Source organism: Vespula pensylvanica, chromosome 1, assembly GCF_014466175.1.
Source record: "Vespula pensylvanica isolate Volc-1 chromosome 1, ASM1446617v1, whole genome shotgun sequence".
Classification (NCBI taxonomy): domain Eukaryota; kingdom Metazoa; phylum Arthropoda; class Insecta; order Hymenoptera; family Vespidae; genus Vespula; species Vespula pensylvanica.
The window spans coordinates 13,894,712-13,914,291 of NC_057685.1; the positions used below are offsets into that span (position 1 = coordinate 13,894,712).

Here is a 19,580-nt window from a genome sequence, read left to right on the forward strand (position 1 = left end):
TACTACTACTACTACTACTACTACTACTACTACTACTACTACACTACTACTACTCTCCTACTACTACTACTACTACTACTATTACTATTATTAATATTATTATTAGTATTACTATTACTATTAATAGTATTATTATTAGTATTACTATTAATATTATTATTATTATTATTATTACTATCACTATTATCATCATCATCATCATCACCATCATCATCATCATTATTATTATTGCCCTTATCATTATCATCATCGTGATCGTCATCATCATCATCATCATCATCATCATCATCATCATCATCATCATTATCATAATTATTAATATTAATATTAATATTATTATTACTATTAATAATAATATTATTATTTTTATTATTATTATTATTTTTATTATCATTATTATTATTACTATTATTATTATTACTATTACTATTACTATTATTATTATTATTATTATTATTATTATTATTATTATTATTATTATTATCGCAATCAGAAATTTTCGCGATATATCTCCTTTTTATTCCACTTGCAAGGAGAATTGGAAAGTAATTAAAAATACAAAAAAAAAAACAAAAAAAAAAAGAAAAATAGATCTTTTCTTACGTCAATTGAGTTGATAGATCGATGAGAGACCGTCTATATCGTTATTATCATTATTAATATATTATTTTATTGTTACTTTGATTGTCATTATTGCTACGATTAAATTTATTATCATTCAACAAATTTCAATTGAATTTGGAAATTATTATCAACCAACCATTTTATCAATAATAGTAGTAGTAACCTTAGTATATGAACGTGTAATCAAAATGAATAGAGAACGATCATCGGTAAATGCTACGATATTCGACTATAGATTCTAACATGCCGACCGAGATGGCGACCATCTCGAGATCCTGCGTTGGGCGCGAAAATTTGATGCTCATCTAATTACGATCGCATGAGATCGAACCTATTAAAGGATTTTAATATATAATCGGTAGTAAAAGAAAGACAATAAAGTCCTATTAATGTGAAATAAAAAATGAAAAAAGAAAAAAGAAAAATAAAATGAAATTTGCTTTCTCTTCTGTTACCATGAAGCTTCGCTAAAGATATAGAGAAGAAAAAACCGAGTTAAATTCGATAAACGCCAAAAGATACGTAATGAGAGTTTGAATATACGCGTGCTTATAAGAAATACGTACATACATGAGTATGAGTGTGCGCGTGCTTGTAAATGTGTGCTTATATATATGTGTGTATATATACATATGTATACATACACACATATACATATATACGTATATGCATATATAAATATATGTATGTATAAATATATGTATGCACATTAGTATATTACGTTAAACTATATTATATTATATTGTAATCGTTCACCAAACTCTCTTTCATTGAGACTTGGATAAAATATGACAAAGTACTTCGTGAATATCACGTTTTGTTCTCTGTGTAACTTCTTTTATGAATTTAATCGCACTCGTAATATCTACCAACATTCGCACAGATCGCAGATATAACGATTATATAAGATTAAATTCAAGATATAAGAGATTGAATTCCAACTTTGGAAGAAAATATCTCCGATGAGAAGAATATAGTCATACATATATACATCACGATGGAAAAAATAAATAAATAAATAAAATAAAGGGAAATTATCTAAGAAACGTAAAAGGATTGTAAACGCGTAACTTATATTATTGAATTAACTTTAAGATTTCAAAATGCTTTATCTAGGCCGTAACGAAAATAAATTAACTTATGAATAAAATAAACGATTATGAGTAAATAAATATATAAATAAATGAACGAACGAGAAGGTGAAAATATATGCGTATATTATATATATATATATATAAATATATAATTTATAATATAGTATATGTAATGTATATTGTAATATATATGTTATTATATTATAACATACACAACTATATATATATATATTATATGTATATGATATTATATGATTATATTATAATATATACATATGATATATACATGAAAATTATATGTATTAGCAAAATTATATATACATATATACGTAATATATATATATATATATTTATTTATTTATAATATATATAATACGTGCATATGTATACGTATATCATTAGTAACTACTTGCAAGACTGTGGAACATTATAGGTGTATAAATGTTTAAATAAATTATTATAATGTGGCAATCAATTCTATATGAAAGCACCTTTAGTATGTTTTTTGCATATATACTACAATTAATAGATATAAAAAAATACTGATAAAGTTTAATAAAATACACTCACCGTTTCGTATCTACGTATGAATATTCGTCGAATTGTCTAATCACTAATTAATTATTTTAAAACGTGTTAATTTTCACAATAACCTAAACTTTATTCCGTAATTATCAGTAACCGTCGGTTTTGTAGATATATATCTGTACTTCCATAGAGTTCTACAAAAAAGTTGAACTACCGCGATTTTGTAAATTTCATTCTTGTAGCTACCGGTAGGGGCAGCACTAGTTACGTGCTACTCAGACGTCATCTATCGTTAAATAAAATAATAATTACTCACCACCAATCATAGTTCTTGTAATACCGAATAAAGATGGCCTTTGCTATCGAATGAAGTTTGTGTATTTCGGTGTTATTTGCGTTTTCAATGTTCGTAAACTAAATGTTTGTAACACAGAATTATTAAAATCTATGGTATAGATATATGATTACGTAATAAAAGTTTCTAAATTGAATTTCACAAATATGTCTGTCAATAAAGTTCAGGTAGATAATAATTATAACTAAAATTATAGGTTATGTGTCTTTACTAGGTAAAATAGATAGAAATGTGTTGTGTTTAAATATAATTATAAAGAAAACTTTCATTGATTTTAGTCGTTATATTATTTTCCGAGAATAACTCGATGGTCTAAAGGAATTGGAGCAGAATTACCGGAAGCATATAAAAAATTTTGGAAAGAATGGAAAATTCAAGAACCAACTGCAGTTCATTACATAAAAGAGGAAGGAAAATATATTAGAAATGAAAAAACAGGAGAAGTGTATGTTATAAAAAAAAAGCTCAATTTATTAAAATATGTTAAAAAAATATTTCTCATTTTCTTCGTTGTAGTCATCCAGTACAAAACGTTCGGATTCCTTTGAAATATCCAAAAGAATTTGAACAATATATATTGGGTGGAGAAGCTGTAATCCAAGGCTTCCGACAACGTGAGAAATACTGTCGCAGATATCCTCATTTTTGGTTTCCTATATTAAAGAAATCCGTCCTTTATAGTGAAGTTTTGGATTCGTATATGAGAGCAGTCATTACACAAAGGACTATTCTTTTAATTCATGAAAATTATGGATTTGATCATTACTTATTAAAGGTGTGTTGAAGTACAAAAAAGTATTTAGAAAATATTATCGAATAAAATCATAATTATTCATTTCCTAGACTCCTGCGTGCGATTTAAGGTCAGAACTTGCTGTCAAACTAAAGCGACAAATACTTATAGCATTGGCAGATAAAACATTATATCCAAATGACAAAGCCAAAAGGGACGAAGTATATGCCAAGTATTCACAATATTTATCTTCAGTAAGTTATTACATTTGTCTATTACTTCAGCCTTAAAAATATTATTTATATTACTTATCAATTTCTAGTATACACGAGAAGAAATTGAATGGTATGGTTTAACATATAAGGAAGCATGTCAGAAATGGATTGCTTTGAAAAAAGAGCAAAATAAAGTACAGCCATTAAAAATTCAATACAGATCTGAATTAATAGCAAAACTTAAAGAAAACAATATTAAAGAAGCACAGGATATTGATGTCCTACCAAAGGAAAAGTATGTTATTATATAAATGATTTTTCTGAATGTCCACTTTTAACTATAATACAACTAAACGTAATTTTTATAGGGACGATGGTTTGTGGTTATCCAAATGGAATCCATTTTCAAAAACTTCAAAAACCAAATAGGTAACATTCATAGCTTGATATCGCATATTTTGTAAATAGTAAAAAAAAGGAAAAGATTTAAGTAAACGTAATATCCAAACATATGTTTTGTTATTTGCAATACAAATTTATTGGTATTAGATTTTTTTAAACTATTTGTAATGATATAGTTTCCCTTATGAATCATCATTTTAAATGTTATAATCAATTTTTAAAAACTTTTACAATTACGAAATTATTAAAATCTTTGATTATTTAAAACTTTCCTATAGAAAAAAAAGTTAAAAATTCACATATATTATATCCTAACTATAAAGGAAATTGTCTAAGAAAAATCTCGAATTTGAGAAAAAATTTACTAAACTTTTTTGATAGAAACAAAAATTGAACTACGATATTGAGCATTCTATATCACCATCTTTTGGTAAACAATCCAACAAAGATGCTACAGCTCTTGTAATGTATGTCATTGTTCCAAAACTGCCACTAGGAGCACTATCATAAAAGTGTTGGCACACATAAGCTGCTCCTCCACAGAGAAGATTTCCCAATGCTGTTGTTTCACGCTGTTCTTTTGGTTTGGCACAACAGAGAGTAGCATCTCCATCGACTTTCATCTAAAAATAATATAGAATTCTACAATACCTAATCAATTTTCTTTTTTATAAATATTGACATTAATAGCCACAGTATTTTGTACCTGGTCTTCCAAGAAGATGGCATTAGCTTTGTGTACTAAATGTTCAACAGCAATGAGACCTCCTAAAGAAGCTACCGCATTATGTTCAGTCACCAATGTTAATACCATTAAAGCTTCAACAACGAGTTGACGATATTCCGGTTGTGGTATTGTATTTAAAACTGTCTCCACTGCTAAAGCAAATTTTAATTCTCCCGGTGTCATTTCTTGAGTAAGATTTTGGGGAAGAACTCGTCCCTCTATAGCTAAACCTTGACACTGGAAAAAAGTCATAATAGTAAAAAGTTGGTAATATATATAGTAATATATATTAAAACTAAAAAATTATACCCTTTCTAGAACTTGCCAAACCCGTGGATAAAAACCTCGTGGCACTCTATTAAGTGCACCGTCCAATCGACGTCTTCGTAACCATTGTCCTTGACGATCAGGTTCTGTTTCACCGCCGTCCGTTTGATCAGGACTTAAAAATCCACCAATCTGAGATTTCTAAAAAATACCGTCATAGTTTGTTAACATGTTACATTGATTATTTCAATTAAATTTATTTACCTTGCTCACTTTACTTGACTTGCAACTGATGACAGAAAAATTACCTCTTCCAACTGCAAAAGTTATAAATATTAAAATATTACAGTGGCGGATTGACCTTCTTCCTAATAAAAATCGAACTTACCACTACTTATCGCAAATTCTTTTCCGCTCATGATATGATGTAAAAGATTTTTCATTTCAAATGGAGATAAATTCAACAAATGTTCGGAAGCTTCTTCGCCCGTACAAATCAAAGTCCTTGACAATTCTGTTGCCATAACTTGAATAATCAAGCCAACTCTAAGCCTCAACATTTCGTGAAACAGCTGTGGTTCTGTTCTAATGAACATAGCCAAATATACAAGCAATTCCTGTGTCAACATAGCTGTGGATTCGTCATCTCCATACGCTTGATGAATCAAAGATCTTAATTCATTCTCGGGTAATGGAGCTACGATCGTATGCTCATTGCTTGGTGGCATTCCAACGGTAACTTGTTTTTGTCGTACTAACAAGTCTGTGACAGCTTTAGCTAAATCTTCTACTCTTTTTCCTAACATACCGGCAGAGTGACGAACAATACCCCACATTTTTTGTTGACATGCTTTTTCATAAAGGTCCTTTAATAAATCTTTTACTAATACTGGATGACCTTCTTCTACCATACCCGTATTGAAATAAAGTCCTTGTGAGTCGACCTATAATACATATAAAATTATATATTTCTAAAAATATAAATAAACAAAAGTAATAATTCGTTAAACAATAAACTAACAAGATATTGCAATATGTCTCCTTGTTCTTCGAGACTCTCAGTCTCACGAAGCATCGTCAATAATTCTTCAACTTCAGTATCAGCATATTGTGTGTCAGATATGGATCTAGATTTATGACCTTTTCCAGTAGTTTTCCATGGCATATCTTCCGTAGGAGATGGTGTACGATCGGTATGTACAGGTTGCGTCGAATTTGGTGTCAGAGTTGTATCTGTTACTTCAATGAAAGGATTTAGGTTTAAATTAGCTGACGGTCTGCGATCTTCTCCCGCCATTCCAAGAATTTCGGCTAAAAAATAGTTTAACATTAATGTATATGTTACATCTATCAATATCATTATACTGAGCAGGTAATTTCTTTAATATAATTATGTACAAAAAATATACTTACACGTACACGTATATTTAAATACTATTAAAATTAAAATAGAGAAGACAGAAATTAGTTAGTAAATAGTTAGTTAGTAAACTTACATTCTCGGAGAATGATGGGAACCATGGCACAAGGAATGCATTGTAAAAACGCTTAAAGTTCCTCTTTCAGGCAACATGCAATGAAACTTTTGGGAAGTTAAAAGTGTCTTTTTTACAAGTTTACTTTATAGTACTAATTTTTACTTACGTTCAACAGCTATAGATCGTGTCTTTTTAATGGCACCTTTGACAGACATTCTTCGTCTCAAATTTTTTCCAGTTCTAACCAATGGCTTGTTAAGAAGACCAGTACGATGGGGAAAAGCACGCATCAAGTGTTCATCCAAATATTGTTGAACCTAAGAAGACAAGAAAAGCTTTTTATAATTTCCCATCTGTTAACTGATTTTGTTATGTTTATGACAAACGATATAGTGTTAACCTGAGGATTAAGTTTATCAGGACGTCCATCTTCTGAACTACCTAAGAAGCTCAGATTCGTAATACACGATGTACTAAGAAAGTCATTTAGATTTCCTAGTGATACTCTAGTACCATTTATATAACCACTTTTCAGTTTCTTCATAGTAGTTATCATTGCTAATGGTATTTTTCCTTGATCTGCAAAGATAAATATTTTTCTGGATTTTATAAATTCAATACAATGCAACGATATGTTTGACAGCACTACTCAAAGACTAGAAACTATTCAAAGACTAGATCTTGTCATATAAACCACTTTTTTTATTATGACAAATGATCTAAAGCTGCCAAGGTCGTACCTAAATGATTATGAGTAGCAACTAGTGTTATGGTAGGCCTGCCGAGCATTTGCTTCCAGTTGATGGTCAGGAAGGCCAAGTTGGTTGTAAAAGTATTCGCAAGGAGAGCCGCATCGTTTGTTGTGTAGTATTCCTCCGCGTCAAAGTTCTAACACATGCAACAAACGCGCACACCACCAAACACATAAGCCTTCTGCGAATGTTTTTAATCAAATTGAAGAAATTTTTCTATGATTGTTTCTTTTATGTTAAATGAACTGCAACTTGTTTTCCTTTAAATCAGTACTTGATTTTATAAAATATTTTAACATTAGCAGTTTTTGCTCACAATATTGAACTATATCAATTTTTAAGAACAAAATTGTAATAGTTAATATATTACAAAACAGAGAAAACTTAATTTAATTTTCACTACTTTAAAGGTAATTATAACCAACTATAGCCATTAAGCAAGATTGACAGCAAAAAAACAAATGCACACATGCAGACAGACGTGATACAAATGGAATGGGAATTAAATTTTTTTTTTATAGAAAGATCAAAACTTTCTAGAGAAGACTGTTATCAGAAAACCAGGAACTTATCGTCTATACCTTCACAATCGAAAGATATAAGACTTTTCGTAATATCGAAGGTTGTCTTAATATTTTTCGTGATATGTGAGGAAGACAATAACAAAGATCAAAACTATGGCTTTCAGACAATAGTTACTGTACCTAGATGAACGTTCTTGAGGGGCATGACCACAAGAGGCCGGCCCAACATATTCTGCCAGCTAGACTTCAAGAAATTAATTTCGCCTTTGAATATGTCAATCATGAGCTCATAGTCCGATGCGATGTAGAAGCGGGTCATATCTGTCAACTAATGTTTGGTGCAAGAACAACAGGCAACATAAGAAAAGAAACAAGAATAGAATGGTGAAGAAGATCAATGAACATTCAAGTACCTACCTGTGGTGTGAATGCAAATATTTTATCGTGCAGAGAATATAATTTACTGGTACTCAAAATCCCGACATCTCTTGATTTACGGCCAGATAATCCTAACTTTTTATTTCGTCCTGAAAGCATAAGTTGTTCGTTTAATATTCTATACTATTTTGTTCTATATTTAAGATAGCATTAATTATAACATGCTTAGAAAATTGTATTAAATAATTATTATTTTGGTTACCTAAATAAGTATATAAATGACTGAGTACTTTTGCTGGTTGTACTTCTATCGGTGCTACTTCCGCGATGGTTTGAACATGAATATCATGCTGGGCAATTTTTTCTCTGATCTCTGCATCTTCTGCCAAAATAACGACTTGCACCACAACATCCGGTTTTTTTTCACTGCACAACCGCCGATTCAATGGATCTAATTCACCCACTGCTAGGAAGCCCTGTACATAATCAGATTTTTACTGATAAAGTTAAACATAAATTTTTTTTTAATGTATTAAAATATATAAGTTATAATTATACTTACTTCTTGCAGTAACTTTCCCAAAATGTAAAGGGATTGAGCCCACATAAATGGATATCTGCCTAAAGCTATGCGAGGTTGACTACCAGGTTGAATATATTCTGCTGCAACATTTTCAGATGCAACTGAATATAACTCAGGAACTAATCTCATTCCATCATCTGCTTTAATTGTTATTTGTTCGAGTAGCGTCGAATATTCTGCTACTGCTTCTTTATTTCCTTGGAAACAATAATCCAGTATTAAATAACAGAAAAATAAAGGCCACTCGCATTCTATATTTTCAAACATACGCAATTCCCATGGCTCATAATATAACCTGTAAATAATGTATATAAAGGTAATGGATACATCGGTGTCATTATTATTATAAAAACTTATATTACATCCTATCATACCTGTTAGGATCTTCCTTTGCTGTTCTATATCCATCGCGCAAAAATCTTTTGCATCCATAACGACCTTGTAATTTACTTGTTATTGCTTCTCTTGTTAGTTGTATTAAATTAGGTTCATCTACTGCAAATGCAGGAAAGCTTATTATAGACAATAAACCGCTATCCAATTCTTTTGAATTTGATTCTCTAGGCAACATGGATTGCAAAACAGCCTGACATTTTTGTGCTTCATCTGCTAATACATGAATTACTGAAGTAGGTCCACCTCTTGCACCAAATAAATCTAATTCGTTCAAAGCTTCCATAGCAGCTTTAGCCATTCCAATACTGCTAGCATTTAATTCGGGTAAGCCATGATTAGTTTTATCTCCTCTTTCCCAAATTCCATAATCAGGAGTACAATAAGCTGATTCAATATAAAATACTAAGTTTTGTATAAAAGCAACCTGTATACAAGCACAAATAAGTAAATTAAATAGATGATATCAATTAAAGTGTCATAAAAAATTTTAAATACTTACCTCATCAAGATTAAATACAATTTGTAAGCCAGATGCTGTCATTTGAGCAAGTACTAAAAGATATAGAGAAATAGCATCTATTTGCAGATGACCCCATTCATTATCTCCAACAACTGTCTGTCCATTAACAGAACTATATTTTGCATGCAAAGCATCAAGAGGATTCTGACTAGATTTAAATTTTTCTACTTTTTCTTTTTGTTGCATCATAGCCATGAGTAAACCTCTCATCAATTTAACACAACTTTGTTCTAATTCATAAGTTTTTGCTCTATCTTCGTCAACATCCGCTATCTTTTTATATGCCATAGAAAGTCCCCAAACAGCAAGAATACAATAAATATTATCACGCACCCATGCATGATCATTTTCACGACTTGCAGGAAAAAGACCAGTAACAGGATTTTGATGATTCATAATAATCTTGTGAACTATTCTCTGATAATAGTCCAAACGGACGCCAGAATTACTTCGACTACGCATTGTCATGTATATTTTAAATACTGCAATATTTAATTCTCAATTATATAATACAATCTTGTCATATATTATTTGCATTTTTACTAATTCTAATAAAATAATGTAATTTTTAGAAATAGCAGAAAGATTAAGAAGAATTATCACATACCTTCCTAATAATGTGACAACAATTAAAATACTGATTTATTTTTAAAAGTGTATTATGTTAAAGGAATCGTGATTTGAGAATATTTTAGCAAACACATTCTAATTACTTTTCTAAAATCATGAAATAATCCTATTTACTGAGAGATTTTTCTAACATGCTACATTCAATGATACAATGTGAAACGAATGTCAAGTATGGCACCAATAGTAGAAACTTCTTTCCTAGACTTTATATCCGCTTCGTTTGACTTTGTCCAACTATACATAAGTGACATTGACTATATTTGTATGCCTTTTTAGCTCTTCGTTCTTTGCTCAATTCATTTGATGACGTATCCAATTGTAAGAGATTTATCGAAGCGACTACGCGTTGCACAATTATGTCTCTATTTTCTGTTCAATTATCCATAAGAAAAAAATAATTGAGTTTTATAATCTCGAACTTCTTTCCCTCTTCCTCCACTTCTACCACCAGAAAAGTGTTACAATTTCAAATTTGCACGTGTCTCGATATACGTAATGCGTATGTGAAAAAAAATCGATATAAAGCGCGAAAATATGCAATTTTAAATTTATTACTAAGCAATTAATAAAATAAATGTATTCTTCTAATCGAATTAAAATCAGTAATCGATTTTAATAAATCGAATTTTAATAGATCTTAATCGTTTTTAAAATATTCTAATCAATTAGAAAATTATTAGAGAATTCGATTTTCATGAAAATGATGATAATCGAACAAAAGTATCGATGTTGTCGCACATATGTGGGCGAACCGTAATGATTTTGATGTTTTGCGCAACAATTTGATACGAAGTTCGTTCCAATGGCAGTTTGCTGCAAAGTGGACATGGAGTAGACGTTTTTGCAGTGGTCGCGACCACTTTTTTAGTTTTTATATATATGTTTTAATAAATTTTGCAGTCTACTGTTAAGATTAAAAATCTTTCTGACCCTGATAGCTTTTTAAATTAAAACTATGAATCACGTAAAGATGTTTAATTTCAAGAAAATTCTACTGTTTCTATGCCTTACGTCTGGCTTAACCTCGTCTGCCAACAACGAAACGCAAACAGATGGTGCATCCGAAAAACTTTCCTCAAATTCAAATAATTTGAATACTTCGACTACCGTAATACAAACGAAGATTGAACCTGTCATATCATTGACAACGATCACTCCATCCATTAGCACCAAGGATTCTAAAGTATGCTAAACTTTCGTTCGCATTTAATTTGACGTACCATAAGTATGTTGAAACGTTTTTATATAATTATAGGCAAGTGTTATTAATTTGGTACTAACTGAAGGTGGTCCAGTTTCAAATTCTCTGACCGTGCGATCACCGATATCCGATCAGAAAATAACTGCTAAAAATAATTCTACAACGACGATTAAAGATATATTTGTAAACAAGAATGTTAGCCAAGTCATGACAACACAGAAAGATTTACCAGTTTTGGATAGAAAAAAAGGATATTTAACATTCGATCAAACAACTGTTAAAGATGTTACAGTAGAACATGATAGTGATAATGATAATATAAATAATTCTAAAGTTGAAAATATTCCTACAAGAATAGTTGCTAATATTACACAATTAAATAATACAAGTACTACTATACAACATGTGCTAGATATGTCAGAGAAAAAACTAAATGATACCATCGTTATTTCTACAATGCCTCCTGTGAACAAACATAAGCCAAATCCAAAACCAACTGTGACAATGGGTGGAGGTTCAGCAGATCCAAATAAACCTATACCTCCATCACCAACAAAAAATTCTCCATTAGGAATGCCAAGAAAAATCGATTATATCATACCTATTGCTATTACAATTGTTGCACTTCCGATATTGGGTGTAGCTAGTTTTATTCTTTATAATCGAGGTAAAGACTGTTGGGATAAGAGGCACTATCGAAGGATGGATTTTCTTATCGATGGAATGTATAATGATTAAATCATAAAGGAATGTATCTATGAGGATGATCCTTGCACTAAGAATACATGATAGACAGCTAAACTGCTTTATCATTATACTTTGTTATATCATGTTCTCTAAATATAGTTGGAGAACATTTTTATAATATTGGTAACATTTATTCTATATTGATATGTATAGTATGTCATCAATTGAAAACATTTTGTTGAGATTTTATTTGTTTATTATAACTGTAATGTAGGATACGATTGTGTCAAGAAAAACAATGCCATAAAAACAAAAATTATCTCAGAGAAGAGGCAAGGCAATGTCAATAGTAAGAAAAGAAAATTTAGTTGTATATATCACAAGATAACTAAATTAATAATGAATCAAATTTTAAAAAGGTAATTATCATGTAACTGTTGGATGTCTAGCATGTTAGTTTTATTGTAAAAACAAAAATTGGTTCAAGTTTAACTAGTATATATCCAGGAATATGCATGAATGATAATAATATATTGGAGATAAAAATAAAATTATTTTTAGTAGAGTATAATGCAAAAATATATAGCATTCTTATGCATTAAAGTAGACAATAACTGCATCATCCAACAAGACCTTGCCCTGCAAATTATTATAAATATAATTACAACAAACTGTTGTAAAGTAAACAAAATATACTCAATGTTGTTTTATAAATTGCAGTATGGTGCATAGATTTGACCAAAGAAGTATATAATTGATAATGTTAATATAGTACCATTGTTGCATTTACTTATATTAATTTGATTTTTACACATTTTTTACATACTATTTCTTTTCTTAGAAATAACACGAAAAAGGCTCATGTTATGTATATACATTGAACTATTGCCATAAGTAAATGTGTTCTATTGACAATGTTCGATAATTGTCCTATTGTTGCAAAATCTATCAATAATTTATGGGTTACACCCATTGTAAAGTTTTCAAAATTGTTATTTATGAAGTTTATATTTTGTCTATGTATGAAAAAGCAATAATAATTATTTTTATACATATGTATATGTGAATTTATCAATATTGTTATGAAATATAAACACTTACAACTACAACTATATTAATAATTTTACCCGCTTAATATTTGTTTAATCAAGGCAAACGCACATAAATGACAACAAAATTTGTGTATTATAAAATTTGCATTCTCCTTTTTTTTTTTTTTTTTTTTTCTTTTATAGACGAAATTTTTAAGATTTTATTATTAAGCTTTCTGTGTGTAGGTACATAAATCCAGTGATATTTCGTTACATGTAAATCGCAAATTGTATATCCATTAACAGACAACTATTGTGAGAAAGACGTTAATATCATCTTTCGTGTTAATTCGCAAAGAATAGTGCTCTTTTTTAGAATATTTTGTATATTCTGTACTATGTGTTATTGCAAAATATCATAATATCATTCATCAACAACCACGATGTTTATCGAGAATGCAGTGTATTGAGTCTCATAAATTGTATTATTTGGAACAGAATTGTTTTAGAAATAGAAAAAAGAAAATAGAAATAGAAATAGAAATAATAACTGCAATTCGCTTAATATGGATATCGTCCAGTTCGATCATCCACATTTATAGTTTTGAAAATGACACTTTGTACATGAAAGATTTCTTTTTACTAGTACGTTTATATAAGCTATTTTCAGTTTGTTTGAATGTGTCTCAGATGTATAAAGCTAATACAGCATTTAATAATTATGCGCAAACTATAACCATCTAAAAAATTATGTTTGCTACAAAGAATTACTGTAAACTTAACGCGAAATACATTGAAATTGTTAAGTCATCAATTACGTTAAAATAAATATAAAAATAGTAATTTTCATAAAGTCAAATTTAATATTAACAGCTTAGTTGGAACGCAAAATCCGTCGATCCGATAATTTTAGAGAATGTTGTTTTTGCTCTCGATGATCGTGTTAGTTCGTTTTTGCGTCAATAGTTTAAAAAAAATTTACATTATCATCATAACAAATGTATACGCTAATAATTAAAAATCCGTCCAATTATGTTCAAGAGGAATTTCTTTCTTATCTTAGAAAAAATGATTTGTATCACACGTTTCTTCATTCAAATATATTTCTCCTTAAAAAGAAAAAAGTAAAAAAATAGTATAAGTTGTTGTGCACATGATTACAGCCGAAAGAAATCTCTCTCTTTCTCTAAAAATAAATGCTATAACTACCATATAGTAGAAAAAAAAAAACTCTTGAAAGTTCCGTTTTAGTTGATTCGCGAATGCGTCGAATTATATAGATAAGTTCAGCGAGATTAGGCCTTATTGATCACGCTGACTGAGGTTGTGCACGATTGAACAATTCACGAATTGGTTCTCACCGATCGTAGTTTGGAAACTTCTTTAGATTGATCGAAGAAATGTTCGTCAAATGCAAACCGAAGTAATCGTCGTTACCTTATTCGACGATACTTATCTGAACCAGAAAGTTTTGTTTCAAGATTAATCTCGACACGTTCGTATAATCGAATATATATAATCCTCTTATTTAGATTTATATTTCGCTTCATCAGGAAAAGCCTCTCTAGGAGGTACCAAACTAAGCATCATCACATGACGTTGATAAGCTCTCGAATTACGAAATTGAGTGTCCGTTCCATGAAGACGATCTAAAACGCCTAATACTCCGAAACACTGATTAAATCTGAAACAGTAAACAACACGCTTGATAATACATGATATTGGATTAAAAGTTAAAACATATAGAAAGTATAGAAGAGATAATTTACTTTAAGTGATGGAAGTCGTGTGCTTCTGGAGATGGAAAAAACGGTAAATGGTAACCAGAATGGGCATTCAATGTTGAAAGAATCGCAAGAGAGAACCACAACCATGCAGTGGCTACGTGAGAACCAACGATGAAGACACCGAGAAACGGTGGAATCAAATTGGAGCCAATGTGTTCTAAAGGATGACAGTACAACGCTGTTACCGCTATTGGTGCGGTCCATTCGTGATGCTGCTTATGTATGTACTTGTATAAGTAACGGCTGTGCAGAAATCTACAATCGCGAAATTTAATATATGTGTGAAAAATTTCTCTATCGTATCAGGGTTATATAACGTACCTATGAGAATAGTAAAATCCAATTTCTTCGCACAATATATGAATGGCGATTTCAACGAGCACCCAATGAAAAGTTGGTAATTCTCTTACCGAGGGATAACCTCGCCATTCCATAAAGTGATAACTGCAGTATGCTATAGGCAGTCCAACGATTATTTGATTGAACAATACTTGAGCGATTACTTTGCAGAGTTCTCTCGTGTCGACTGGCTCGTTTGTGCCTGGCTGGATTTTGTATCTTCGTAGAGCTGCCGGACGATTTGTAATGTCGAGTAATGTATAAATTCCGCCGAAAATCCAATAAACAATGAACGTTAATCCCATCGAACCTAAATAAAGGATAGATCAATATATTGAATTTATTCATACATCTTAAGTTATTATATATTGTATGATGTTATATATATTATAATATATATTATATATATTATACTATCGTTATTATATTATTATTATTATGACATTTCTTCATTTTTATTTTATCATACCATAAACCCATAACGTTAAAGGATTGTCTCCTAACTTGTTCAAGATCTTGTCCCATTGAGCTTGCCAAAAGTCACCGGAAGCACCCCAAAATCTTTGCAGATGCCTACGAAAATGTTTAAAAATATAAAATATGACGTTTAACACGTAGCTTCTTATTAAACAAAGTATCGTTTACCATGTTAAAGAATTGCAAACGGCAGCAAATCCGATAACGACTGTTCCGATGACAAAGAGAACGCTTCTCAAACTCGAAAGCAACGTAGGCGGAGTTTGATTTTTGCTGGTATCTCCGCTTGGATTGGTAACTAAAAAGTTTGCGAGTAATTCATTATTATTATTATTAATAAGTATGACTTTTGAAAGAGCAGATCTTGTTTCACAAACAAATCGAGAATTATTGAGGAAATACATATTTATTTATTAATTTAACAATGTCAACAAGATTATCTCTTGTATGACAGCGATTATTTTTATATTACTTTATTCTTATTTTATTATATATAAGAAATCTTTTCAATTAATTTTTTTAAATTTAACGAATGAGAGATAAATAAAGTTGCGTAATCAGATAAGCTTATACAATCGATATTAAAACGATACATCGATCAATGCGAACATTCTCGCGCTTAAATCTAAATGCTAATTTTTTTTTAATCTCATATTAATAGTAGTCAAACGACCCAGGAATGGATAGAATTACAATTTACTTTTTATGATCGTGTTTCAAAAAAGAATATATATATATATATACGCATTATGCGCGCGTGCGCGCGCGCGCACGTGTATTTGTGTATATACACGTACGAATACATGAATCATCGTATTACATTTCCATCTAAATTTCACATAATAATAAGAAAAACAATAAGAATTCTTTGTAAATAATATATACTTCTTTTTTTACATTACATAATACGAACAATTCTTATTATATAACGTGTATAATTCTTTTAAATACATTTATTGAAATTAAGAAATAAATAAAAAGAGAAAGTGAGAGAAAGAGAAAGGTAGATAGAGGAGAGAAAAGAATATACACTGGACGAAATTCGAAGTAAAAAAGAAAGCGTAGAATCGTTAATTTTATTCAAACGAAGGAATTTGATCTTCGAAAAGAACAAAAACATGTATGTACATATCTCGAATTCTCTGAATTTTACATGACTCACGTTTTGACATTGTAGCATCACACTGCTGGAGCAAGGATCTTTTCTTATTTCTTTTACGAAACATTTTGTGCGAAAGATCGTCGCTTAATACGATCTGATCAAACGTGTTATATATCAAACCGATTGATATTATGTTCTAACAATTAATCTTCGAAAGCTTAAAACTCAAAAGGAAAAAAAAGTCGAGACAAAAAACAAGTTAGCTCTTTCACGCACAGTATCGTATTATTAAATGAAACGCACTATACACCGTGTATGCTTGCTCGTGGTTCATCATCGTCTAACAAAGACCAAATGAGAGAGAGATATATGTTTCGTTCCCCTTCCACTACTTTCCATTTATATTTTTTATTTTCTTAATCAGTATGATATTCTTGCGAAAGATATTTTTCTATTTTGGACAATATCTAAATTTTATTTAGTGTTTATTTATTACGTCAATTGTTGATTCACTGCTTATCTTTCAAAATATTTAAACATTTTCTTATATTATTCAGTTTTTAATAATAAAAGTGAACGCAAATTCACTAAATCAATAAAATATTCTTATCGAAAATAAAAAGAGTTGAATTTATTTTTCTCTTTTTTTTTTTCTTGTATTTTTTTTCCATTAAGTTAAAACAACATAGTCATTAAATCAATATCTTATGCAAAAATTATATATATATATAATTCTTATATAATAATAATATATATATATACACACACACACACGTTTCTCATTGTGATTAAGTAATAATTTATAATAAATGTATGTTTATCAGTACTTAAAATTTTGTAGAGTCATTTAAATTTAGAATATACATGTGCATGCACATTTTGACCTGATTCTACAAAATAAGAATTAAAGAAAATTGATAAAATTATGTATATTATACATTACTTCAATTATACTATTCAATATCTACAATTTTATTATTTAATAGTTTTGTCTAATTATTAAAGAAATTTATTTTAATTATAAAAAGTTAAACATGAATCAAATGCTTTCGTGACAGAATTAAAAAAACAAAAGAAGAAATTAAGTTTTGATTTGTGAATGGTTCATTCACTCATTTATTTATATTTACGTAAATACAACAGTTCATTGAAGAAATTTTTGTTAGTATGTATCAGTGATTTTTTAACTATTAGCACATAAGAAATCTAATCTATTGATGCAACGGATTGTAAACACTTCGTGTTATGAATACATATAATATTATTTTTTTACAATCAGTTCTAAATAACTCGAAATTGTTTTTGATTTACGATATAATTTTTACTTAAAGAATAAAGAAAAGAAATTAACAAAAATGTAATGTGATATTTATTACTTGTCTCGTATCATTAGTCGATCATTGTTCCACTATTGCACGTGACGTTTTTCGTGATTATTAAGATCCGATTTCTTAATTGTACGACGCAAAAGACAATGATATAGATACAGCGCTTTGTCACATGGCACTGATAAATGCAATAGCAAAATATGGATGTCTGTTATTTTATTATTATTCATCGAATTGACAAAAGCATGGATCAACGAATATTCATTTGTACGTGCTATACAAAAGCGTAACAAAAATAATTCAAAGGATTATTCTGAAAAGCTATTCGTTAAGAAGATCGGTAGATAATGAGAAAGGAAAAAAACAAGGACAAGAAAAAAGACGCGATTCGAACGCGTGAATAATTAATCGATCGATTTACGAGCTCGTTTATTTATCTGCGACCTATCCTTTTCTGACCTCCACAACCGTGCGTTCTCCCCTTGCTTCCACATTATACATAACATACACATAACATACACAACCTTACCACACTACTCACTCACAAACACACACACGTACACCGTACTCAACGCTGTGGTGCTCTGGACTATAAAATAAATGTCAAGAAAACGAAATGTCAAGAAGAAAAAAATGTTGGGAGAAAAATATTCCTTTTATCGATCAGAAGAAAAGTTTTCGAGAAAAGAAAAACTTCTGAATCCGATGGTTTTAGAATAAATGCGAGCGAAAATACGACAGTAAGAAATAAGAAAGAGAAAGAAATATATAGAGAGGATATATATATATATATATACACACACATATATATATATATGTATATAGAGGAAGAGGGAAAGAGAGAGAGAGAAAAATAGAAAAAAAGATAAAAGAGTACGCCTTACCTTTGTACTGTCTTTGGACGTCCATCACGATCGACGACGTCCACGATAGAACGTTTATTCCAAATATTCACGTATAAACGCGACGAAGAAGCAAGAAGATCGCATTTGTCACAGTTGCTTCTTGCTCAGGTACCGCGTGTTAGTCGATATTTCGTGAACACAGACTTGGTTGTCACCATCGAATGCGCCGTAGCACCAGAAAGCGATGCTCCCCTCCTCTCCCCTCCCATCCCTACCCCTCACCCTCGATTCTAGCGCGCCTGCGATTAAAGGTACATAGGACCGCGTTAATGCTATCCTTTCTCCTCCACTTTTCGTTTGTTTTCTTTTTTTGTTTCTGATTTTGAACAAATGATTGTAGATATTACTCATAAGGACTTATTATTATCGATCCATTTTTCTCGAATCTTTTTTATAACTTTATCCTTCATGTTTCTTTTGTTTGAATAATCATCGATCTTCAATTTTGTTGTCATAAAAAAGCGCGCGGAAATCGATCGACAAATCCGCGTTGGCTTTTGTTTTCTTAAGAACCGCG

The 19,580-nt window shown here is 30.0% G+C and overlaps 4 protein-coding genes across 9 annotated transcripts; 2 read left to right on the forward strand and 2 right to left on the reverse strand.

The window, feature by feature from the left end:
• Nucleotides 1-2,574: 2,574 nt before the first annotated feature.
• Nucleotides 2,575-7,882, forward strand: LOC122632260 (39S ribosomal protein L28, mitochondrial). Of its 2 annotated transcripts, XM_043818881.1 has the most exons (7): nt 2,575-2,768; nt 2,880-3,046; nt 3,118-3,376; nt 3,445-3,588; nt 3,657-3,844; nt 3,918-3,978; nt 7,586-7,882. In XM_043818881.1, exons 1-6 carry the CDS (start codon nt 2,748-2,750, stop codon nt 3,976-3,978), a joined length of 840 nt encoding a protein of 279 aa, XP_043674816.1. In that variant the 5' UTR covers nt 2,575-2,747; the 3' UTR covers nt 7,586-7,882. The 2 variants fall into 2 exon arrangements, with proteins under 2 accessions (XP_043674816.1, XP_043674806.1); XM_043818871.1 differs by lacking the exon at nt 7,586-7,882 and having other exon boundaries at nt 3,918-4,053.
• LOC122632220 (probable phosphorylase b kinase regulatory subunit alpha) lies at nt 4,295-10,681 on the reverse strand. Of its 3 annotated transcripts, none has more exons than XM_043818797.1 (15): nt 10,184-10,681; nt 9,556-10,058; nt 9,035-9,480; nt 8,640-8,955; nt 8,340-8,553; nt 8,117-8,226; nt 7,164-7,311; nt 6,824-7,002; nt 6,590-6,740; nt 5,967-6,256; nt 5,334-5,889; nt 5,210-5,262; nt 4,988-5,146; nt 4,658-4,915; nt 4,295-4,574 (listed from the first exon to the last, which is right to left on the reverse strand). In XM_043818797.1, exons 2-15 carry the CDS (start codon nt 10,042-10,044, stop codon nt 4,347-4,349), a joined length of 3,597 nt encoding a protein of 1,198 aa, XP_043674732.1. In that variant the 5' UTR covers nt 10,045-10,058; nt 10,184-10,681; the 3' UTR covers nt 4,295-4,346. The 3 variants fall into 3 exon arrangements, with proteins under 3 accessions (XP_043674732.1, XP_043674742.1, XP_043674723.1); XM_043818807.1 differs by lacking the exon at nt 7,164-7,311 and adding an exon at nt 7,880-8,027 and having other exon boundaries at nt 5,967-6,184; XM_043818788.1 differs by lacking the exon at nt 7,164-7,311 and adding an exon at nt 7,880-8,027.
• Nucleotides 10,682-10,998: 317 nt separating this feature from the next.
• On the forward strand, nt 10,999-13,203 carry LOC122632252. Of its 2 annotated transcripts, XR_006327846.1 has the most exons (3): nt 10,999-11,389; nt 11,462-12,277; nt 12,369-13,203. XR_006327846.1 is itself a non-coding variant. In XM_043818855.1 (2 exons), the coding sequence occupies exons 1-2, from the start codon at nt 11,162-11,164 to the stop codon at nt 12,143-12,145; spliced, it is 912 nt and encodes a 303-aa protein (XP_043674790.1). In that variant the 5' UTR covers nt 10,999-11,161; the 3' UTR covers nt 12,146-13,203. The 2 variants fall into 2 exon arrangements, 1 of the variants encoding a protein (XP_043674790.1); XM_043818855.1 differs by having other exon boundaries at nt 11,462-13,203.
• A 765-nt stretch (nt 13,204-13,968) lies between these two features.
• On the reverse strand, nt 13,969-19,251 carry LOC122632243 (fatty acid hydroxylase domain-containing protein 2). 2 transcript variants are annotated; one of them, XM_043818841.1, is made up of 6 exons: nt 19,043-19,251; nt 15,897-16,026; nt 15,721-15,824; nt 15,234-15,561; nt 14,895-15,167; nt 13,969-14,809 (listed from the first exon to the last, which is right to left on the reverse strand). In XM_043818841.1, exons 1-6 carry the CDS (start codon nt 19,065-19,067, stop codon nt 14,650-14,652), a joined length of 1,020 nt encoding a protein of 339 aa, XP_043674776.1. In that variant the 5' UTR covers nt 19,068-19,251; the 3' UTR covers nt 13,969-14,649. The 2 variants fall into 2 exon arrangements, with proteins under 2 accessions (XP_043674776.1, XP_043674767.1); XM_043818832.1 differs by lacking the exon at nt 19,043-19,251 and adding an exon at nt 16,891-17,192.
• Nucleotides 19,252-19,580: the final 329 nt, after the last annotated feature.